At 33.3% G+C, this 24,442-nt stretch overlaps 3 protein-coding genes across 4 annotated transcripts in view; 1 reads left to right on the top strand and 2 right to left on the bottom strand.

Moving 5' to 3' along the window:
* The window catches only part of dsx (transcription factor doublesex), a 164,785-nt gene extending 157,298 nt beyond the window's left edge, over positions 1–7,487 (top strand). Inside the window, exon 4 of the mRNA XM_081980710.1 lies at positions 1,010–7,487. The gene's annotated coding sequence lies outside the window, so the exon portion shown is untranslated. The remainder of the gene's footprint in view (positions 1–1,009) is intronic.
* Positions 7,488–8,038: 551 nt separating this feature from the next.
* Positions 8,039–8,908, bottom strand: LOC145729261 (uncharacterized). The gene is made up of 3 exons (XM_081979944.1): positions 8,669–8,908; positions 8,442–8,610; positions 8,039–8,385 (listed from the first exon to the last, which is right to left on the bottom strand). The coding sequence occupies exons 1-3, from the start codon at positions 8,906–8,908 to the stop codon at positions 8,039–8,041; spliced, it is 756 nt and encodes a 251-aa protein (XP_081836070.1).
* Positions 8,909–9,704: 796 nt separating this feature from the next.
* Positions 9,705–24,442, bottom strand: part of LOC145729203 (glutamate decarboxylase 1-like) — a 122,709-nt gene continuing 107,971 nt past the window's right edge. For both annotated transcript variants that reach the window (XM_081979873.1, XM_081979872.1), the window contains exons 3-7: positions 23,459–23,678; positions 23,038–23,161; positions 22,720–22,972; positions 15,753–15,944; positions 9,705–10,262 (exon numbers count right to left, since the gene is read on the bottom strand). In XM_081979873.1, coding sequence (XP_081835999.1) covers positions 10,083–10,262; positions 15,753–15,944; positions 22,720–22,972; positions 23,038–23,161; positions 23,459–23,678 — 969 coding nt within the window. In that variant the 3' untranslated portion in view covers positions 9,705–10,082. The remainder of the gene's footprint in view (positions 10,263–15,752; positions 15,945–22,719; positions 22,973–23,037; positions 23,162–23,458; positions 23,679–24,442) is intronic.

Below are 24,442 nucleotides of genomic sequence, written 5' to 3'. Positions count from 1 at the left end.
TCTTGTAATTTAACAATTTATTAAAAAATTAGACAACATCTCAGAAGAACACCAGTCAACTGTCCTGTCTATTTAGCTGGTTTTTGTGGTAATTGTTGAAGCTTAATTCTGTATTTACGCCATTTTGATAGAAAGTAAAAAAAATGTTTAACATAATCACAGAAGGACACCAATCAACTGTCCCAACATTCAAGCCCTTACATTACGTTACATGAAACTGGAACTATGAAAATCACCTAAAAATTCCATTTTTTAATAGTGTTTAAGTATAATCCTATAATTTGACAAAATGTTGAAAAATTTGAACATAAACTCAGAAGAACACTAGTCAACTGTCCCAAAAGTCAAGCCGTTAAACATAAAACTAGAACTTTGAAAATCGTCAAGAAATTCCACTTTACAAAAATGTATTTTAAGTTTAATTCTGTATTTACGCAAATTAGACGAGATATTGAGAAAATTTAATATGATCTCAAAAGGGATACTAGTCAACTGCCCCAAAAGTCAAGGCCTTAAACATAAAACTGGATAACAAAGGAGTAACGCTGAGTCGAAATGTTTAAAAAAAACAGTTTGGCGCACCCTGTCACTTTTTGCCTTTTAACTCCTTAAGGAGGCCCTGAAGATCAAAAACACGTTAATACAATCTTGTAAAGAATAAAATTCCCTACAACTTTCATTTTTTACGTTTGTTTGTACCTCTCCAAATAACGGAGCTAGGCTCAGTCGAAATAGAATTTATTTACAAAAAAACCGTTTGATGCACCTTATTACTTTTCGCCTTGTAACTCCTTAAGGAGACCCTTAAGATCAAAAACACCTTAATACGATCTTGTAGAGGATAACATAGTTTTTGATAATCATTAATACAGCCTTAGAAGGACACCAGTCAACTGTGCTAAAAGTCTAGTTAACCGCTTAGATAGTAAAGGAACTTAACTAGTGTCCTTCTCAGGTAACTGTTTGATTTAAAACTTCATATTTTAATCGGTTTATTTATTTTTTTCAGATGGTCAATTGCGTACCTAACTCAACCAACCGAATTACTAGTTTAGAAGAAACTGTTGTGATTGATAAGCTTAAGTGAGAAGAACATGTTCCAGACCGTCTTCGATGTAGTAGATTTTAAATATTCTCTTATATAATCTGTTAATCTCAGAAAAAATTGTAATTAGAATGTATAGTATATTCCAGCCACGTGTAACGTTTCGTCCATCGCTATAAAAATGGAGAATACCGAAGAAAATTTTAATATTTTATAATAATTATTCTTGATGACAAAATAGAGTATCTTAAATGTCTACAGTAAAAATCAAAGTAAATTCAAATGACGTCACATGCTTCTTTGAACTGATTGAATCGAATTCAAGTTGGACTTTCAAGTCTAAAAATATATAAAAACTTGAAAGTTGACTACATAAATCACTTTTAAGCTTTTAAGAAATATTATTATTAGAATTTAATAAAAACAAAATTACTTAAAAACCGAATTTAAAAACCTGAAACTTAAAAAAATGTTATAATTGATTTTGCAGGTAAATTCTAAAGACCATTTATTTAATATATTAAGCTTTCAAGTTGGAATTTCATAGACTGAAAGTAGTTTTCCAAAAAAAAAATGCTTAAAATTTTACTTGAAAACCAATTTCAAAAACTGAAAAAATGTGAAAAGTTGACTTCTCCAGTAAATTGTATAAAATAAATTTCTTAGTTAAAAAGGCAAATTCTAAGTTTCCAAATAAAAATTCACAATTTGGTACTCAAAATCGTTCGTAAAAACATTGTAAGCAGGAAAAACGTGAAAATTTGATATTTCACTACAATACTAAAGTAAATTTCAATTCTCTCAAGTCAATTGGAAGTGAAATTCGATCGTTACAGCAAATATCTGAGATTTCACAGCTGTGAGAGCTTGAAATTTGACACCAAAATCAAATTGTAAGCTCTGACATGTAAAAATTAAATTTATAGTCAATTCTTAAGTTAAAAATGTGAATTTTTAAGCCTCCAAGTCAAATTTCATAAATTGGAAATGAAATTCGATAGTGAAAGTAAGCATATCAGATTTCAAACCTGTGAAAGCTTGAAACTTGACTTCGAAAACAAAATTGTAAGCCTGGAACTTGAAAAACGTGAAAATTTACATTTCAAGACAATTTTAAAGTCCACTTTTGGATTTTAAATGTAAATTTTACGCTTTCAAGCCAAACTTCATAACTTGGAACTGAAATTCAATCGTTAAAGTAAACATTTCAGCTTTCAGACCTGTGAACGCTTGAAACTTGACTTAGAAAACAAAACTGTAAGCCCTGGAACTTGAAAAACGTGAAAATTTACATCTCAAGACAGTTTTAAAGTAAACTTTTGCATTTAAAATATAAATTTTAAGCTTTCAAGCCAAACTTCACAACTTGGAACTGAAATTCAATCCTTAAAGTAAATATTTCAGCTTTCAGACCTGTGAAAGCTTGAAACTTGACTTAGAAAACAAAACTGTAAGCCCTGGAACTTGAAAATTTACATCTCAAGACAGTTTTAAAGTCAAATTTTGCATTTAAAATATAAATTTTAACCTTTCAAGTCAAATTTCGTAACTTGGAACTGAAATTCAATCGTTAAAGTAAATATTTCAGCTTTCAGACCTGTGAAAGCTGGAAACTTTACTTTGAAAACAACATTTAAGCCCTGAAACTTGAAAAACGTGAAAATTTACATTTCAAGACAATTTTAAAGTCAACTTTTGGATTTAAAATGTAAATTTTAAGCTTTCAAGCCAAACTTCATAACTTGGAACTGAAATTCAATCGTTAAAGTAAACATTTCAGCTTTCAGACCTGTGAAAGCGTGAAACTTTACTTTGAAAACAACATTTAAGCCCTGAAACTTGAAAAACGTGAAAATTTACATTTCAAGACAATTTTAAAGTCAAATTTTGCATTTAAAATGTAAATTTTAAGCTTTCAAGTCAAATTTCGTAACTTGAAACTGAAATTTAATCGTTAAAGTAAACATTTCAGCTTTCAGACCTGTAAAAGTTTGAAACGACTTTGAAAACAACATTGTAAGCTCTGGAACTTGAAAAACGTGAAAATGTACATTTCAAGACAGTTTTAAAGTCAACTTTTGCATTCAAAATGTAACTTTTAAGCTTTCAAGCCAAATTTCATAACTTGGAACTGAAATTCAATCCTTAAAGTAAATATTTCAGCTTTCAGACCTGTGAAAGCTTGAAACTTGACTTAGAAAACAAAACTGTAAGCCCTGGAACTTGAAAAACTTGAAAATTTACATCTCAAGACAGTTTTAAAGTCAAATTTTGCATTTAAAATATAAATTTTAACCTTTCAAGTCAAATTTCGTAACTTGGAACTGAAATTCAATCGTTAAAGTAAATATTTCAGCTTTCAGACCTGTGAAAGCTTGAAACTTGACTTAGAAAACAAAACTGTAAGCCCTGGAACTTGAAAAACTTGAAAATTTACATCTCAAGACAGTTTTAAAGTAAACTTTTGCATTTAAAATATAAATTTTAAGGTTTCAAGCCAAACTTCATAACTTGGAACTGAAATTCAATCCTTAAAGTAAATATTTCAGCTTTCAGACCTGTGAAAGCTTGAAACTTGACTTAGAAAACAAAACTGTAAGCCCTGGAACTTGAAAAACTTGAAAATTTACATCTCAAGACAGTTTTAAAGTCAAATTTTGCATTTAAAATATAAATTTTAACCTTTCAAGTCAAATTTCGTAACTTGGAACTGAAATTCAATCGTTAAAGTAAATATTTCAGCTTTCAGACCTGTGAAAGCTTGAAACTTGACTTCAGAAACAAAAATGTAAACCATGGAACTTAAAAAACTTGAAAATTGACTTTTTAGGTCAATTCTAAAGTAAATTTTTTCATTTTAAATGTAAATTTTAAGCTTTCAAGTCAAACTTCACAAATTGGAAGTAAAATTCATTTGTTAAAGTACATATTTTATATTTCAGAGCTTGGAAAGAATGAAACTTGACTCTAAAAGCTAATTATAGTATTTTTTAAGGTTAAAAGCAAATTTTCAGCTTCTAAGTCAAATTTTAACTGAAATTTGTTAGCTAAAGTGGATTATTATGATTTCAAACAGGTGAAAACTTGAAAATTTACTTTAAAAATAAATTCTTAATCCTGGAACTTGAACAATGTGAAAATTGACTTTTGAGGTAAATTCTATAGTACATTTTTGACTTAAAAAAGTCAAATTGTAGGCTTTTAAGTCAAAATTTTATAGATTGAAACTGATATTTGATGTTGAAGTCAATTTCTACGATTTTGAAGGTATAAATGCTTGAAAGCTGACTACCAAAACAAATTTTAAGCCCAAGAAGTTGAAAAATGTGAAAATTGACTTTTCAGTTCAATCCTAAAGTCAATTTTTCTGTTAAAAATATGAATTTTAAGCTTCCAAATCAAATTTTATAAGTTTGAAGTAAAATTCAACGTTCAAAATTTTAAACTTAAGAAGGCTCAAAAATTGACTTCAAAAACAAATTGTAAGCCTTGCGACTTGAAAAATATTGCAAATTTACTGTTTAGGTAATTTCTGATTAAAAAAGTAAAATTTCCTAAATTAGGACTGGAATTTGAATTTAAAATTTCCAAAATATTAAAATCTCATTTTACCAATGTGTAAAACGATTTTTTTTTCTGCACTGTGGCAACATTGCAACCTTTGGGCTGTGACGTCACACTCGTTTACTTTGAGTTATACTATAAGTGTCAAACCTATATTTTTAAACTAGTAAATACAATATATCTTGACAGTGTGGTTTTGATGGACCAAATGAAATAATTTTTTAAGCTGGTACCAAAAATTGATCATTTGAAATGCTATTCGGCACAACATAACCTATAATAATTATCGAATACGGTAATTACTTTAAAAGTGTTGTTTGTGATTTTTCAAAGGGCCTAACATTTTGTTTTTAGTTGTATACACGGTGATATTTGTTTAACTTTTAGTGTTGTTTTTGAGTGTAAATACTACAGTAAACGTTTAAAGATCAAATTTAACTAGTTAGTTTTGTTTTGTACTGGAATGTACAGAACAATTGCGATTTTTAGATGTAAGCTTTATAATGTTAGGTGACGAGCGACCAACATGATAATTTTATTAATTACTTAATTAATAATGCATTTCAATGGCTTTGGTATAGTAATCAGGAAGATAGGATCAGTCAAATGTAGGTTGTTTAGTTTGGCCACCCTGTATGTGGTTTCAGAGAGAATTTGTCAGTTTAAGGTCCATATTTAGTTTCCTTACTTTTTTTATGCAATTTTCATAACCTGCACTTTTACCGTATCTCTACTAGTTTAGGAGATATTTCACGAAATCCATTTTGAGGACTAGAAACACCATTTTTCTGTAAAAGTGCCTCAAAATTTTGCTTGTTTATAGCTCGCCTGTTTTTTGAGGTACAGCAATGGTAAACCACTAAAAAAATTACGTTTTTTCTCTTCTTTCAAGTCGTCTATTTCAAAAACGCCTTGATTCGTTTTGGTGTACAGGATGAATCAAAAAAGTGAAAGGTGATAAATTTGCCCACCCTGTATGCAGTTTCAGCAAAAATGTGTCGATTTAATGTCCAAATTCAGATTCTTTAGAATTTTTCACACAATTTCTATTCTTTGTGCTTTTACTGTATCTCTACTACTTTAGGAAATATTTCACGAAAATCCGTTAATTTTGGAAACCAGAAGTTGTTAACGTTTGGCCACCCTGTATGTAGTTTTAGAGAGAATTTGTGAGTTTAATGTTCAGATTTGCTTTTTTTAGCCTTTTTTACGAAATTTTTATTTCCTACACTTTTACTGTATCTCTACTAGTTTAGGAGATATTCCACAAATAGTTGGAGACTAGAAGCTCCGTTTCTTTGAAAATGTGGTCCCTAACAACCATTATGACACTCTTTGCTTTAACTATGAATAACTTGCTTATTTCCTACCCCCGTCTAGGACTTTTATATGTCAATAGATAGCCAATGAAACAGGCTTTCCATTGATGTATAAAAGTTGGTGGGTTGGTTAGAAGGTTTTGCCGCTAGAGGTCGTCGAAGTGAAACCAGTTATCCAGCTCAACCATTGTGACACTCTTTACATTAACCTGAAATAACTTGCTTATTTTCTACATTTGTCTAGGACTTTGATACGTCAATGGATTGTCAATGAAGCGGGCTTTCCATTGGTGTATAAAAGTTGGATGGTTGGTTTTACAGTTTGGCCGCTAGAGGGCAACAAATTAAAGTGTGTGATCCAGCTCAACCAATTTGATACTCTTTGCTTTGACCTTAAATAACTTGCTTATTTTCCTACACTCGTCTGAAACTTTTATATGTCAATAGATAGCTAATGAAACAAGCTTTCTATTGATGTATAAAAGTTGGTGAATTGGTGGTCAGGTTTTGCCGCTAGAGGTCGTCGAAGTGAAACCAGTTATCCAGCTCAACCATTGTGACACTTTTTGCTTTAACCTGAAATAATTTGCTTATTTTCTTATACTTGTCTAGGACTTTTATACATTAATGGATAGCCAATAAAACAGGCATTTCATTGAGGTATAAAAGCCGGTTGGTTGGTGATAAGGTTTTGCCGCTAGGGGGCGTCAAAGTCAAGCAAGTTTTCCAAGCCTACACATTTGTCACTCTTTGTTTTAACTTTGAATGACTCGCTTATTTGACACATTTATCTAGGACTTTTATACCTCCATGAATAGCTAGAAAAACGGACTATTCAACGACGAGTTAAAGTTAATTGAAACTTAACATATTTTTCTCAAACCTCACTAATAAAATATAAATTTGAAATCAGAAAATTATTTTTTATTTAAAATAATTGAAACATGTGTCAAAAACTTGACGAGTAAATTGACATGTGTCAATTTTGACATCATTACATACCAAAGCCATTTAGAAACATTGTTCAATGTGCTGCGGTCAAGTACAATTTTGTTAATGCTCAATTTTTTGTTAACTAGTTGTGTAAGTGACGTATTATGACAGGCGTGTTTTTAATAATAAATTATTAAATAACAAATAATACAACAACCCTATAATATTGGTGTCCAGTGGGGCACATATACAAAGTGTCCGAATTTAGCGCACAATTTTCTGGACACACTTTGTATATCCATCTCTCCCAAAGTAACAATATTTCCTGTGACGTTATGTAAATAACTTTACTTAAATCTGTATGTTGTGTCGCATTAATGTTTCTATTACATAAGTTTTGATACTTCTGTAAATATAATTTCGTAATTATTTCATTATCTACATGTGTACGTATTTTCGGTGAAAAATATCTGTAGCAATTAATCACTACTAGCTGTAAGGAAGTGTGTTGAAACTTAATATAAATAAAAAGGAAAAAAAAAGGAATTTAAACATGTATTATGAACCCCTCATCCACATGAAATTAATGTACCAATTTGTGATATAATACATGTTTATTAGCAAAAGTTTTTGTTTTATTTCAAGCACTGAAACAGCAAACTTAATCTAGTTTTAAACTGGGAGCTGTATAGGGACTATAGACAAGCAGAAATTATAAAACTTTGCCATTAAACCTAGTTTATGGACTATAAACTTGGGCCGTAAAATCCTTTAAATCTCTGAGAGGGTTTTTCCAGATTCCTACTATTGATCCAGGTTTTTTCTTTTTAATTAAAATACGTTTTCAACCCAAAAAAACTAGTCAATATCTAGGCCAGTTTTGGCTCATTTTGTTAGTGTTTTGTTCATTATTGTTTGTTTTTTTTTATCCTTTTTCTAATGACGTTTTAGTGAAATTTATAAGAGTTTAAATAAAATAGTTACAATCGTTCAAAAATTGGCAATTTTTTATTTTGCTCTAGAAAGGTTCCAATGCACAGCAAAGGGCATATTTATACTAAAGGACCTTAAATTAGGTGAAAAAAGTACAAAAAAAGCACTCAAAAAAAATTTAAAGAATGGGGGGGTAATTCATCAGTCTCATATTGTGTTTTTAGCAGTTTCTCTCCATTCCTCTCTATCCGACGTGCTTCAAATGCTGTCCTGGAATGGATTTTCCTGTAAACTGCTTCACCTGGTCCAGCCATCGTTTTGAAGAACGTCCTCTAGGTCGTGTTTCCTCTACCTTCCCTTGGACCATAAGTTTCTCGAGATTGTCATCTTTCCTCTTGCTGACATGTCCAAAATACCTGAGAATCAGTCGTTTGATTTTAGTTGACAATCTGATTTGGATGTTAAGTTCTTCGAGTATGGATCCGTTAGTTCTGCGGTCTGTCCAGGGAATCCTCAGTAGTCTTCTCCAGATACACATCTCAAACGCTTCCAACTTGGCGATGTCTGTGACTTTTAAGGTCCAGGATTCTGCTGTGTTGGAAAAACGAGGGTTTTTACTAGTTTGCATTTTGTTGTGGTTATTATACGCCGATCTTTATAAATTTTGCTGAGTTTGGTCATGGCCCTTTTGGCAAGAGCTATCCTTCTTCTGATTTCTTGGCTAGATCCGCCATTTCTGCTGATGTGGGCACCTAGATAAGTTATTTCCTCCACGTTCTCGACATCTTGGCATTTCTTCCATGCTGTGCGTGCGATCTATTAACATAAGTTTCGTTTTCTGACGGTTCAGTTGTAGACCGAACTCCAAGCTCACTCTCTCCATAAGACTCGACATTTCCTGCTCATCTTTGGCGATAAGTGTGGTGTCATCAGCGTAGCGGACATTATCCATCCTTCTGATGCCACCTATGACAACTCCTCCTTCCCAGCCGTCCAAGGCTTTCCTTAGGATATATTCTCCATATAGGTTAAACAATAAGGGTGACAGAACACAATCCTGTCCTACACCACGTTCCACGTTGAAAGGTTCAGAGGTTCTTCCATCCACCTTCATTAGTGTTATGTTATTGTTATATAGTTCTTTTAGTAGGTGAATCAGAGTCCCCATCTGCGACAGGACATCCCAAAGTCGTCTCCAGTTGACACAATCAAAAGCCTTGCTGTAATCCAAGAAATACAAGTATGCAGTTTTGCTAGATTCTCTTGTTTTTTCAATGATTTGCCGTACATTCATAATCTGGTCTCTGGTACCCTTTCCCCTCACAAAACCGACCTATTCTTGTGGTATTTGCCATTCTAAAAAATTTCTAAGTCTCTGCAACAGGATACTGAGCATGACCTTGCTTGGATGAGAAATCATTGCTATAGTTCTATATAGGGGTCTTTTTAAATTAGAAAAAAACCTTTTTTTTTGTAAATAAGCTACAAATTCCGACATTTCACACTAAGCTTACCGATTTTTATGCACTGAAAGGTAGTTTTAGGTTATGTGGGCCCCAAACTTGCCAATTTTCTCCATTGCCATCCATTTTGTGTCTCCAAATTGACTTTTTTAATAGCAAGCACAGACTGGATTTGTTTTTAGTTTTTTACTGAACTCTCAACAAGTTCTTTTTTTTAGAATAGGATAACCTGTTGTTTTAAATAAATAAAAATTGTATTTGAGAGTATCTATACTAGATAGACTATAAAGATAATAGATATAATTAAGAGATAATATAAATAATTAATACTTAGCCTTTTTTTCTTTTGTAGCTCGTACTTACACTCTTACAGTGTTTTGAAGTTTCAATGTTTTGGTTTTTTGTTTATAATTTAGGGTTTTTGTCACATTTAGGCCACTCTGTATGTATGGTTAGTAACGTTTATTAACAAAATTGTTGCAACAGTAAATATTAGAAATACTGTGTGGTTGGTAATCTGCCACAACTGCTTTACACTTTTTAATAAAAATTAGTAAAGAAATTTTATTACTGAACACACAAGTATCTTGCTCAATTTAAACAACAATAATTCCTCTAAAAATAATAATAAATTTCTGCAACACAAAACTTTTAAATATTTTAATATTAACGATCACTTTTACGATCACATTTTCCTCCCTAAAACTTAAGCACTAAAAGTTTTATCGCTCGTTCCGGGACAGATAGAGGTGAGACATCTTTTATCATTTTATCGTAAAAATTTATTTCAATACTTATATGGATAAATAAATTAAAAAAAAAAAATCACTTGAACAGAGCATCCCCAATTTCAGCGATATGATCCAGGATGTAGTCTACGTCCATTTCGGTCAAGGAGGAATTTTGGGATACAAATCTGAAGAAGTTTGGTAGGGTTTTTAATGGTTGATAGTTGAGCATTACTGATCCATGCTTGATCATTACAGCTTTGATTTGTGGCGCCACCTGAAATGAACAATATGTTAGTTATGCGTTATATCGGCTTTCGATTGCTTTAGAAGTTTCTGTAATGTTTTAAAACCCTTTTTGACTACTTTAGAAGCATTTGGAAGGTGTTTTAGTTCATTTTGTAGTATTTTTTATCCTTTTTCTAATGGCGTTTTAGTGATATCTATAAGAGTTCAAATAAAAAAGTTACAGTCGTTCAAAAGAGAGAACAAGTTTGCTCAGAAGAAAAAATCTGTCAAATTAGGTGTTTTTGCGTAAATCGATCACATTAGATGTCAAAGGTTGGTTACTTCAATTATTTACAAAAAGCAAAATTTCTAGAAATAGACTCTATTCGTTTTAACTTTTTGTTATGGTCACGTGACGGTTTTGAAAAGTGTCATCTAGCCTTTACAGCGCTGCAAGCTAAAAACTAGATTTTCAAAGTCGCGTCACATATGTCTATTATAGTTTTAACTTTTGCAACTGTTTAAATGTAAATTTACCACATTTTCAACGACCAAACTGAATTTTGAAAGTCACGTGATTGATTTTGACAGGTGACAACTAGCCTTTACAGCGTTGCAAGCTCAGAACTGCAATATCAACGTCACGTGACGTGTATTACACAAATTTAGCTTTTACAACAATCTAAATTTAATTTACTAATTTTTCAACATTTAGATTAAATCTTAAAAGTCACATGACTGATTTTGACAGGTCTCAGTTATTCTTTACTTCGTTACACTCTCAGAATTGCAATATCAACGTCACGTGTCGTGTATTTATCAATTTTAGCTTTTACAACTATAGTTACTATAAGTTTGCTTAATTTGAAAACATATTTCAATATTTTAGTATTGAAAATAGTCTTAAATACAGGATATTGACATTAGATTCATGAAAATTGATTTGAAAACTAACTTTTCAAGTTTTTTTGCTTTGCTTTTCATTTTCTTAAAACTCTGGACTATTTTTAGGGCTGTAGAACAGCTTTCTGCTTGAAAAAGCGGGTTTCAAGACTATCTTCACGAAGTTTTTGACTTATCAGGCCTGAAAGCCAATTTGTACACTGTCCATAGTAATGAAAACGTCATTTAAAACTTCTTCACTATTAAATTGACTTCTAGACTCACCGGTGCAACAAATTGAAGCATTTCTAAGAAATTCTGTCTGTTTTTAGTGCTTTAAGACTGAAAAATCGAGTTTCAAGAGTATCTTTATAAAGTTTTTGACTTATCACTCCTAAAAGCCAATTTGTACAAAGTCCATAGTCTTGAAAATGTCATTTCAAACTTCTTCACTATTAAATTGACTTCTACGCTCATCGTTGCAACAAATGGAAGCATTTCTAAGAAATTCTGACTGTTTTTACTGCTTTAAGGTTGAAAAATCGAGTTTCAAAACTATCTTCACAAAGTTTTTGACTTATCACTTCTAAAAGCCAATTTGTACACTGTCCATAGTCTTGAAAATATCATTTAAAATTTCTTCACTATTAAATTGACTTCTACACTCATCGCTGCAACAAATTGAAGCATTTCTACAAAACTCGGACTGTTTTTAGTGCTTTAAGACTGAAAAATCGAGTTTCCAGAGTATCTTCACAAGTTTTTTTGACTTATTACTCCTAAAAGCCAATTTGTACACTGTCCATAGTCTTGAACATGTCATTTCAAACTTGTTCACTATTAAATTGACTTCTACACTCACCGGTGCAACAAATTGAAACATTTCTAAGAAATTCTGACTGTTTTTACTGCTTTAAGGTTGAAAAATCGAGTTTCAAAACTATCTTCACAAAGTTTTTGACTTATCACTTCTAAAAGCCAATTTGTACACTGTCCATAGTCTTGAAAATATCATTTAAAATTTCTTCACTATTAAATTGACTTCTACACTCATCGCTGCATCAAATTGAAGCATTTCTACAAAACTCGGACTGTTTTTAGTGCTTTAAGACTGAAAAATCGAGTTTCAAGAGTATCTTCACAAAGTTTTTGACTTATCACTTCTAAAAGCCAATTTGTACACTGTCCATAGTCTTGAAAATGTCATTTCAAACTTCTTCACTATTAAATTGACTTCTACACTCATCGCTACAACAAATTGAAGCATTTCTAAGAAATTCTGTCTGTTTTTAGTGCTTTAAGACTGAAAAATCGAGTTTCAAGAGTATCTTTATAAAGTTTTTAACTTATCACTCCTAAAAGCCAATTTGTACACTGTCCATAGTCTTGAAAATATCATTTACAACTTTGAAAATAGTCTTAAATACAGGATATTGACATTAGATTCATGTTTTTCAAGTTTTTTTGCTTGGCTTTTCATTTTCTTAAAACTCTGGACTATTTTTAGTGCTGCAGAACAGCTTTCTGCTTGAAAAAGCGGGTTTCAAGACTATCTTCACGAAGTTTTTGACTTATCAGGCCTGAAAGCCAATTTGTACACTGTCCATAGTCATGAAAACGTCATTTAAAACTTCTTCACTATTAAATTGACTTCTAGACTCACCGGTGCAACAAATTGAAGCATTTCTAAGAAATTCTGTCTGTTTTTAGTGCTTTAAGACTGAAAAATCGAGTTTCAAGAGTATCTTTATAAAGTTTTTGACTTATCACTCCTAAAAGCCAATTTGTACAAAGTCCATAGTCTTGAAAATGTCATTTCAAACTTCTTCACTATTAAATTGACTTCTACGCTCATCGTTGCAACAAATGGAAGCATTTCTAAGAAATTCTGACTGTTTTTACTGCTTTAAGGTTGAAAAATCGAGTTTCAAAACTATCTTCACAAAGTTTTTGACTTATCACTTCTAAAAGCCAATTTGTACACTGTCCATAGTCTTGAAAATATCATTTAAAATTTCTTCACTATTAAATTGACTTCTACACTCATCGCTGCAACAAATTGAAGCATTTCTACAAAACTCGGACTGTTTTTAGTGCTTTAAGACTGAAAAATCGAGTTTCAAGAGTATCTTCACAAAGTTTTTGACTTATCACTCCTAAAAGCCAATTTGTACAAAGTCCATAGTCTTGAAAATGTCATTTCAAACTTCTTCACTATTAAATTGACTTCTACACTCATCGCTACAACAAATTGAAGCATTTCTAAGAAATTCTGTCTGTTTTTAGTGCTTTAAGACTGAAAAATCGAGTTTCAAGAGTATCTTTATAAAGTTTTTAACTTATCACTCCTAAAAGCCAATTTGTACACTGTCCATAGTCTTGAAAATATCATTTACAACTTTGAAAATAGTCTTAAATACAGGATATTGACATTAGATTCATGTTTTTCAAGTTTTTTTGCTTGGCTTTTCATTTTCTTAAAACTCTGGACTATTTTTAGTGCTGCAGAACAGCTTTCTGCTTGAAAAAGCGGGTTTCAAGACTATCTTCACGAAGTTTTTGACTTATCAGGCCTGAAAGCCAATTTGTACACTGTCCATAGTCATGAAAACGTCATTTAAAACTTTTTCACTATTAAATTGACTTCTACACTCACCGGTGCAACAAATTGAAGCATTTCTAAGAAATTCTGACTGTTTTTAGTGCTTTAAGACTGAAAAATCGAGTTTCCAGAGTATCTTCACAAATTTTTTTGACTTATTACTCCTAAAAGTCAATTTGTACACTGTCCATAGTCTTGAAAACGTCATTTCAAACTTCCTCACTATTAAATTGACTTCTACACTCATCGCTGCAACAAATTGAAGCATTTCTTCGAAACTCGGACTGTTTTTAGTGCTTTAAGACTGAAAAATCGAGTTTCAAGAGTATCTTTATAAAGTTTTTGACTTATCACTCCTAAAAGCTAATTTGTACACTGTCCATAGTCTTGAAAATGTCATTTCAAACTTCTTCACTATTAAATTGACTTCTACACCCATCGTTGCAACAAATGGAGGCATTTCTAAGAAATTCTGACTGTTTTTAGTGCTTTAAGACTGAAAAATCGAGTTTAAAACTATTTATAATAGTAAAAGTTAAGTTTCAGACTGTTCATTAATGAAAGTAAACAATTTTGGCACTAAATTCTACGATATTAGTGTTGAACACTACTTTTTAGTATTGAATTTGTTCGAAAATTTTATTTGGACTGTTACCAGTCTTTAATTGAATTTTAGACCTGTTTTAATTCAGAAAGCCCTAAAAATAAACTTTTTGACTCACTTTAGTGTTAGTAAAGTCATTTCTAGCTTTAAAAGTCAACTTTTAGACTATTTTTAGTAGTGAAAAATTAGTTTAATGCGCCATGCAATCTTTGTCTTGATTTCCGGGCTGTTAAAAGCCTGAAATCGAGTTTCAGACACTCGACAATGGATTGCAGTCTGAAAAAAACGAATTTTAAAACTATTCCTAGTAGTAAATAACACGTTTTTAGACTATTCAGTACAAATTTGAAATTTGTACTCTCACAAGTCTTGAATGTTCAGTTTTACACTGTTAATAGTCTAAAAAATTGAACGCCAGTAAAAATTAGTCCAAAAATTCTGTTTTTTTTTTACTATATTAAGTGTCAGAAATTAAATCGTAAATCTCACAGTCGACCAGATTTGTCTGTCTGACAGTTGTCAATTTATTTTTTGATGGGCTATCGAATGATAAATTACTGACATTTAAAACTGGGCCACCCTGTATACCCTTAGTGATGTTAAAATTTACCAAATTTATGCTAAATCTCAGCACAGTGGGTGGTTTGTGATTGGTCAAAAAAAGCAGCTTTCAGCTTGCTGCTTTTTCTTGACCAATCACAAATTAGGCACAATGTTTTGATTTACTGAATTTATTTTATTTAAATTAACTTTCCGATCTAAAATTAATATTAATATAAATTAATAAATATTAAATTAATAATCCATCGGTGCGTAAGAGTTGTGCCATCTACTGACAAATATCGAAACCTTCTTAGAGCAAAGACTATTAAAATCAGCAAACTTCATCGATTTTACCCAGCAAAAGGCGTTAACTGCTAGATGGCGCCACAAGTTTTAAAATAACTATTTTATACTTTTACAATCAATAAATCCAAGTTCCCTTATACGCCAGTTACAGGTATACAAAACCACAATAATGAAAGCAATACATATTAGTAAATAATAAGAATTAAAAAAAAAATTAAAAAAAAATGACAAAAAGAAAGAAAAAGTTCAAACCTCAAACATAATTGGCTTCCAACCCTCAAAAGAAAAGAGGAGATTAATAATTTTTTTTTTGTGAAAAGTTTTTTAAATGAATTTTTAAACCCATTTCATTGTAAATAGCTTCCATTACCCAGTCTCTTGTATTTCAGCTTTTCAGACAATTTCAACATAAATCACTTAAAAAATCTTCTTTTAGGGAAGAAATTTAAAGTTATAAATCTTAAACAAGAATAGATGAATAATTAGTTAAGTTTTTAACTAAATAAACTTTTAATTCTATCTGGTTTGTAAAAAGTGAATGAAAACAATTATTTATGTAATTTAATAACAATTTTTTTGTTAATATATTATCCAGGTCTTACCTTATGCAGTTGAGTGTGATAGTCTGAAATATTGGCTTTTCCTCTCAAATATCTCGGTAGATACCAGAAACAAACGTTAATGTATTGCCTTTGTGACACTAGGAAAAACTCTGGTCTACTGACAATTTGTTTCTCGAAATACTTGGCCAAATTCATCAGTTTGTCTATATGTTGGGCGAATCCTGATGAACCCTGAAATTACATTAAAAACCATCACAGAGTTTTTAATTTAATTATGTGTTTTTGAGATAATGACAGCAATTGTTCTGTATCTGTCAAAATTACTGAACTAGGAGGGTTTCAAGCACAAAGTAGATATTTAAAAGAAAATTAATTTGTGTGCAAAAAAATTTGTGTAAAATAGTTTGACATGGAATTTGATCTGTATTTACACCGACAACTGTCAAATTTGGTAAAAATCACTTAAAATTTAACAACTCACATAATCTCTACATTGAAATAAATTTACAGGTCAATGATTATACATGTGACAGCTTTGAGGTATAAGTGAGTCAAAATCTAACCAAAATGACAATAAAACTATCAAAAACACTGTAATGTAAACTGCATATTATAATGAATTTATACTTCTATGGTAACATATATGACAGTTCTGACATATCCGTGTCATCTTAACAGAACATTTGATCTGTCAGTCAACTGTAAACCGTCAAAATCCAACACAGTGCAAGTTGAAAGTGTCGAGTGGTGTTTTTGTGGAAAAAACGGTACATTTGGTGTCAGAAGTGGGATAGGAGATCCAGAAAGACTACGAGGAAAGAAGAAACCGACCAACCTGGAAGAAGTGGACCGTTGCGCAACAAAGCGCAAAAATGGACGAGGAGATAAAACAGCTTATGGAGATGATGAAGCTAATGCAAACAAGCCAAGACCGCATGTTATAAGAAATGATAGCAGGCCAGAATAGCAAGTTTGACGAATTGAAAGCAAACCAAGTAAGTGCTGGACCCTGGAATATACCGCCTGAGCTATTTAAGTACGGGACCGACCAACTTTTTCAACAACATTTTAAAACTGCATCAACGGAGCGAAAGTACCTGATGAATGGAAAACATCTTCCATGTCGACGATCCACAAGAAGGAAAGCAGAGAAGAATGCGACAACTACAGAGGCATATCAGTACAATGCTCAGTGGCTCGAGTATACGAAAAAATACTTACTGAGAAAATCGAAAATGAATACAGCGACTTTGAAGCTGAAGAACAAGCCGGCTTCAGAGCGGGAAGATCTACAGTGGACCACCTCTTCTGTCTCACCCAGGCGATAAATAAGAAAACAGCATTTCAGGCAGAAAATACACCTACTATGTGTGGACCTACAAAAGGCATACCATAACATCCCACAAAGCAAAATCTGGGTCATCTCCCTCCATTCTTGCTGGTCTACACCAAGGATAACCAGATCCTTAATGATGTTATCTCTCCATCTGAGCCTGGGTCTTCCCAGTGGTCTTTTTCCTATTGGTGCCTTCTGCCATACCCGTTTTATTAGGCGATCGTTTTGGCTTCCTTGCAGGTGCCCTGCCCATCTTAGTCTGCTGGACTTTATCTCCTGAATGATGTCAAGGCCTTGATATATTTGGGCAAGCTCAGCATTGCTTCTCATCTTATAATGGCCGGTTGCAGGGTGTCGAATGGGACCATCTAGGATTTTTCTCTCAAACCTTCTTAGGAGCTCTGTGTCGCGTCAACTGTGAATGTCCATGTTTCACTGGCGTATGTTGCTACTGGTCGCATCATTGTTTCATAAATACCGGGATACAAATGGTGTGGACACGTCCAGAGGATGGGAGAAGAAAGGCTACCCAAATCCTTAACTGGACACCTCAGGGGAGAAGAAAAAGAGGGCGACCCAGAAAAAGCTGGAGAGAGGGCATATCATTACAACAGGGACCAACTGAAGATCGGAAGACGTCGAAGAACGTTTTAACGCGATATATGTATATCGGTACGAAGTAAGTCAAGAGCAGTTTAAGGAGAAGTTGGAAGCTAAGAAAGCAAGCCAAGACCGTAAGCTAGATGACATAAAAGGACAAATAAGGGACCAGTAAAATTATGTGATTGGTGAACGGAAAAGCGTGATGGAAGACCGGATAGGAACTTTGGAAGAAGAAGGTGTCGAGGGAACTGTACAGAATTTGCAGAGGGAAGTTGATAGTTGAGAAGAAATGCCTCTGAAGCCAACTCTAGTTCCCAGTTCAAACATTAAATCTTCAGTCTATGATGGTAAGACTTCTTGACAAATTTACAGAATACGAAAGAAGCGGAGGTTTTGCAGACCTTGGATGAAAGCCAATATAAGAACTATGAGAACTTGATTCGACACTTAGAAATTCGATTTGGAAACAAGCTCCTAGAGCTCCACAGCTATCAAAGCCAGAGAAGCAATCTTGCAGCAGGTAACTGCTTCCCAGGACATTAGAGAGCGAATGTCGGTTCGAGCTTTTGTAATGGGATTAAGGGATTGCACGATGCCCTTGTCTACGAGTTGGAATTTGAAGCAGTTGATCAAGTACCACGGAGACATAGACGTCTTCTTGAAATCGTCAATTGGAAACTCGACTGGAATCCTTTGGGAAGGAACTGAAGGAAATGCTGGATAGAGGAAGCAATCGAAATGATCAAACAAACTGGTTCGAACGAACCTTTGAATGCTGAAACTGTCGAGAGAAAGGACACATTCGACCTCAATCTCTTAAACCGAGAAGAATAAGGAACCAGAAAAGATGGGAAAAGAGAAAAGGCAAAACAATCAAAATTACCAAAGTAACACGATTTTTGCAATGCTGCAATCAAAACGAATAGTAAATTATGGAAGGGAAAGCCCAGCCAATGTTCATCAGAAGCAAAAGCTGACTGAAAAACCATCATTCAGTTCTTAAGGTAGCTGGAACTGTCTGGAAGAAATTGTCAAATGATTGTTTCACCATATTAAAACCAAACATTGTGAAGCATTGCAAAATTAATGATACTGGAAGAATGGGAAGTTTGGAGAGCATCATTTGGTTTACGTATCCAACATAACCGATGATGTACTGATGGGAATGGATCTTATGAAGCAACATACATTTCATTTGGACTTGGAGAATAGCGTCATCAAGAGTAATCGAGACGAGTTTAGTCTGAAGATGGTGGAACAGGCAACAACAAAGGTTACATTGCAAGTAAATTACTTGCCCCGAGCCATGGAGGCAAGACCTTGTCAGGAAGGCTAAAAGCGCCCGACACAGAAAATAATGGAAACACATCATCATGGAGACGATGACTTAGGAATACCTGTTGAAAAAACCCCTGAAGAGGTTGAAGGAAAGAACAAGTTTGGAAGAAGCGGATTCCAAACTGGTAACCTGGACTGATTACATACTCCAGTTCGGAAGGAAGAAAAATTGGCCAAGTTACAGAAGAAGGGACCATACAACGTTGAGAAGCGACGTCTACAGAATACAGCAAGGTCCACCACGAGTAATTAAAGTCGTTTTCTTGAATAGTCTTCATGAATATTCCCAAATTTTATCGAATCCATGGAAGCCTAAATTATTGGTAGAATCTCTTTTCTGTTCCCTTTTTTCCTATTCCAATCGAAAGTAAATTTAAGACTGCCTGCGGTTAAGTTTCCTCTCTTATAAAACTATTAATATCAACTTAGAGGGCTCATAAAACGTAATGAGGGCATGAAGTTTAACGTTTTAGAGGGGACGAAATGGAGTTATTTGCGACTAATACGTAGCTATAACGTCTTAATGTGTGCGAGACGGAAAATTGAAACTTCACAACTATGTTTATGTGTCGTAAAGTAAAAGTTTCGCATAACCTCAATCGAAACCGTGCGTAATAATGGTCGTAAATCCATTTGCCACAAGACTAATCCACTTGAGCTAATTGCTGCACCGCTAAACTGCAGCCAGTGGCACCAGCATTAAGAAATTGCGTTTTAATTACCCTTTAATTATTAAATTCTAGCCTAGATTACCTCCATTGATTAATTATTCCGAAAACCCCCTTAAAGTGAGCTTGTAGGACGTCATAACACATTATATGTTGTCTTTTTTGATGACGTATTTAAGTCTGGTTTTCCAGAGTGTACATATCGTACTACTTCAATTACATTTAATATACTAACATAATAACAACCTAGTTTTGTAAAAAAAACTCCCAATATAGAAGCACTGTTGACAAGTCAGAATTCTTAATTGATAGAATAATCGTTCAAAAAACGGTAGATAAACAATTTACTAATTTTTTTTTAATTTGGTACAGTCATTTTGAAACGAGACGTGTCAAAGATTGAACTGCCAGAAACACACTTTGAAAGGACAGTCAGTGACAAAATCGCCTGTCAAACCCACTTGGGGTAAGAAAATGACCATTTTTTGAATTCTTATTAAATTTCCTGTCCAATAACATGAAACAACGCTACAAATTTGGTACAGTCCAGTAGAAAAGCGGTGTCAAAGTTTTAACTGCCAAAAACATTGTTTGAAAAGAGAGCCAAGAATAAAATCGCCTGCCAAACCCACTCGAAATAAGAAAATGACTATTTTAAGCACATTTTTGGAATTCTCATTAAATTTCCTATTCAATAACCTTAAAAAACACAAGAGTTGGTACAGTCAGGTAAAAAAGAGACGTGTTAAAGTTTGAACTGCCAGAAACACAGTTTGAAAGGACAGTCAGTGACAAAATCGCCTATAAAACCCACTTGAAGTGAGAAAATGACTGTTCTAAGCACATTTTTCCAATAACATGAAAAAACGATACAAAATTTGGTACAGTCCAGTAGAAAAGCGGTGTCAAAGTTTTAACAGCCAAAAACATTGTTTGAAAAGAGAGCCAAGGATAAAATCGCCTGCCAAACCCACTCGAAATAAGAAAATGACTATTTTAAGCACATTTTTGGAATTCTCATTAAATTTTCTATCCAATAACCTAAAAAAAACACAACATTTGGTACAGTCAGGTAAAAAAGAGACGTGTCCAACTTTGAACTGCCAGAAACACAATCTGAAAGGACAGTCAGGGACAAAATCGCCTGTAAAACCCACTTGAAGTGAGAAAATGACTGTTCTAAGCACATTTTTGAAATTCTTATTAAATTACTTATCCAATAACCTCAAAAAATACAAAATTTGGTACAGTCAGGTAAAAAAGAGACGTGTCAAAATTTGAACTGCCAGAAACACAGTTTGAAAGAACAATCAGGAACAAAATCGCCTGCAAATCTCTCTTGGGGTAAGAAAATGACTGTTTGAAGCACATTTTTAGAATGCTAATTAAATTTCCTATCCAATAACGTAAAAAAAACACAAAATTTGGTACAGTGAGGTAAAAAAGAGACATGTCAAACTTTGAACTGCCAGAAAGAAAATTTGAAAGGACAGTCAGGGACAAAATCGACTCTAAAACCCACTTGGGGTAAGAAATTGACTGTTTTAAGCACATTTTTGAAATCCTCATTAAATTTCTTATTCAATAACCCGAAAAAACACTGCAAAATTTGGTACAGGCAAATAGAAAAGCGGAGTCAGAATTTGAACTTCCAGAAACACAGTTTGAAAGAACAGTCAGAGACAAAATCGCCTGTAAAACCCACTTGTAGTGAGAATATGACTGTTCTAAGCACAATTTTGGAATTCTCATTAAATTTCCTATTCAATAACCTAAAAAAACACAAATTTTGGTACAGTCAGGTAAAAAAGAGACATGTCAAACTTTGAACTGCCAGAAACAAAGTTTGTTTGAAAGGACAGTCAGGGACAAAATCGACTCTAAAACCCACTTGGGGTAAGAAATTGACTGTTTTAAGCACATTTTTGAAATCCTTATTAAATTTTTTATTCAATAACCCGAAAAAACAGTGCAAAATTTGGTACAGGCAGATAGAAATACGGAGTCAAAATTTGAACTGCCAGAAACACAGTTTGAAAGGACAGTCAGAGACAAAATCGCCTGTAAAAGTACTTGTAGTGAGAAGATGACTGTTCTAAGCAAATTTTTGAAATTCTCATTAAATTTCCTATCCAATAACCTAAAAAAACACAAAATTTGGTACAGTCAGGTAAAAAAGAGACGTGTCAAACTTTGAACTGCCAGAAGCACAGTTTGAAAGGACAGTCAGTGACAAAATCGCCTGTAAAACCCACTTGGGGTAAGAAAATTACTATTTTAAGTACATTTTTGGAATCCCCATTAAATTTTCTATCCAACAACATGAAAAAACGCTACAAAATTTGGTACAGTCCGGTAGAAAAGCGGTGTCAAAGATGACACGTGTTATTCACGCAATGTGCTAAATACACACAACTGTCAAATTGCCATATGAATCTTTAAATACAATCATTGAGGCAGTATTTTATAGTTTTCTGTAGTTGACTTTGACAGATGTCACTTTTTAGTGACAGATTAATCTACGTCACAAATCTGACCCATAAACCTGTGAAATACAATAATCAATATTGGTTGAATCAATTTTGTTTCAAGTTTAGCTTACTATTATTGCAGAGCTTCATTGTGCACATTTTGACATTTGTCACTGTTCTGACAGCTCAAATAGTATTTTAAGCTTACACTAATACGTCAAAATTGTCATATTTACTACAATTGGCCCATGAATTCATTTTAATTTGCAGTTTATTTGGTTGGCTAACTTTCAAGTGTTTCATAGTTTTATTGTGTTTTTGGCTCGAATTTAACGGTTATTTTGACAGATATGTCAGAATGACAGATGAACTGTTTGATAGTTCTTCGTATGAGCTTGCAGAAACCCTAAAAATATGAGGATGTAGCCAAACAACCAACGCCGTTAGAGGGCGTGACACCTGGAAAAACATTTTGGTGGTTTATTTGCTTTTATCTCGAAAACGGCTAAAGATATTAAGTTGCAATTTGGTGGTGGATTTGGATTAATTTATTTTTAATGTGACATTTGATTATTAAAGAAAAATCTTACCTTGGCTTTCCACATCAACCAAAATTTGAAAACGTCACATTTCCTGCCACATTGGAGGTATTTGTCACCCAAATCGTAGCTGGAATCGTAGTATTTGTCCCTCTGGAACAGATATTCAGCCCCGTGGGAATGGCAACGTTGCAAAATGTCCGGGTCACGGACAAGAAGCATGGAGCATTGTTGTGGTACGGCCAACAACTTATGCGGGTTGATTACAAGGGAATCTGCATTTTCCACTCCATTTAACTTTGAGCTAAACGCACCAGTAATGGAGGGTTTTAATTAAATAAAGTTCAAGGGAATTGCTTTGTTCTATACCGATGTTTTTGCGAAAACAGCAATCCACCACCCCAAGCTCCATCTGCGTGTAGCCAAATGTTGTATTTTTTACATAATGCTGAGATGTCGTTCAAAGGATCAAAAGCTCCACGAACAGTTGTACCTGCAATAATAATCGCCTAGTAGAAAAATGAAGGGACTGTTTTAGTACTTTCAGAATGTTTTTCAGAATTTTCCGACCTTTGGGTCCCAAATGTCCTTTTTGTGCTTAGGAAGGTTATGTAAAGGTCCAGGAAATTTCAAAAATTCAGGTTTTTGTTCAAAATTTCTTCAAAGGAACTGAATTTTTCGACTTTTGGTTTCCGAGAAAATGCCCTTTCTTGTGGTTTCAAAAATTTCAGAAAATTCCTTAAAAATTCAAAAAAACACCAAAACTCCTCTTATTCATAACTCAATTAACCTAATGTGGCTACGACCATCAATGGAACCTCTCCATTTCCCAGAGTGTCCAAAATATTGTTTTCCAGGTCGTGGGGATCCATTTCTCCCACCTCATTGGTTTTGACGGAAACAACGTTTGCTTCCCCTATTCCTAGTAGAACGGCAAACTTAAATATGGAATAATGGCATTCTCCTGATGTATAAATAACTAGTTTTGGAAGTCCATTACTGCCATTTGTCTGTTAAAAAATCGAATACATTAGTCGAAGTATGATGACTGTACTTAGGAATAGAAAAGAAATTAATTTTTGGTAAAAATATGAAGAAAATTTAAGGATTTTTGGAGAATATAACATAATAATGAAGAAAAGACGAACATCAAAAGCAACAATTCAGAGAATGCACTATTTGGAAATTATTAAATGTGTTTCCCAGAAGAACCACACTGTATGTAGCCTTTACAGCTCCATGAAGCTAAAATTGACAGTTTTGACGTTAAGGAACATTTTAATACTTTTCTTACGTCACGTGACAGCTGTCGTAACTGTCAAAAGTCACTCACCAGTGACCTGAAGGCCTGAAGGTATGAAATGCTATATGGATGTGTTTTTTTGAGAAATTGCACTGTAAGTTGAGTTTACATCTCCAGGGAGTCAAATTTGACAGTTTTGACGTTAAGAAACACTTTTGACTTTTCTTACGTCATGTGACAGCTGTCGTAACTGTCAAAACTAACTCACCAGTGCGTGTCTCAGTCACCTGAGAGTATAAAATGCTAAATAGATGTGTTTTTTAGAAAAATCACACTGTAAGTAGTATTTACAGCTCCATGGAGCCAAACTTGATAGTTCTGACGTTAAGAAACACTTTTATACTTTTTTATGTCACGTGACAACTGTCGTAACTGTCAAAACTCACTCACTAGTGACCTGAAGGTATGAAATGCTAAATAGAAGTGTTTCTTGGAGGAAATGCACTGTAAGTTGAGTTTACAGCTCCATGG

This window comes from Ips typographus, linkage group LG5 (genome assembly GCF_016097725.1).
Source record: "Ips typographus isolate SLU linkage group LG5, UJ_Ityp_2.0, whole genome shotgun sequence".
Taxonomy (NCBI): Eukaryota; Metazoa; Arthropoda; class Insecta; order Coleoptera; family Curculionidae; genus Ips; species Ips typographus.
Note: the sequence above shows the minus strand (reverse complement) of the source record. Positions and strands in the feature narration are given on the sequence as shown.

What these genes read in the sequence shown, in the direction of transcription:
- LOC145729261 (XM_081979944.1), bottom strand. Translation starts at nt 8,908, where the DNA reads ATGAAGGTGGATGGAAGAACCTCTGAACCTTTCAACGTGGAACGTGGT. An exon ending in TGTCGAGTCTTATGGAGAGA is followed by an intron (nt 8,611 to 8,668) that starts GTGAGCTTGGAG and finishes TTATGTTAATAG; the next exon opens with ATCGCACGCACAGCATGGAA. An exon ending in CAAAATTTATAAAGATCGGC is followed by an intron (nt 8,386 to 8,441) that starts GTATAATAACCA and finishes TTTCCAACACAG; the next exon opens with CAGAATCCTGGACCTTAAAA.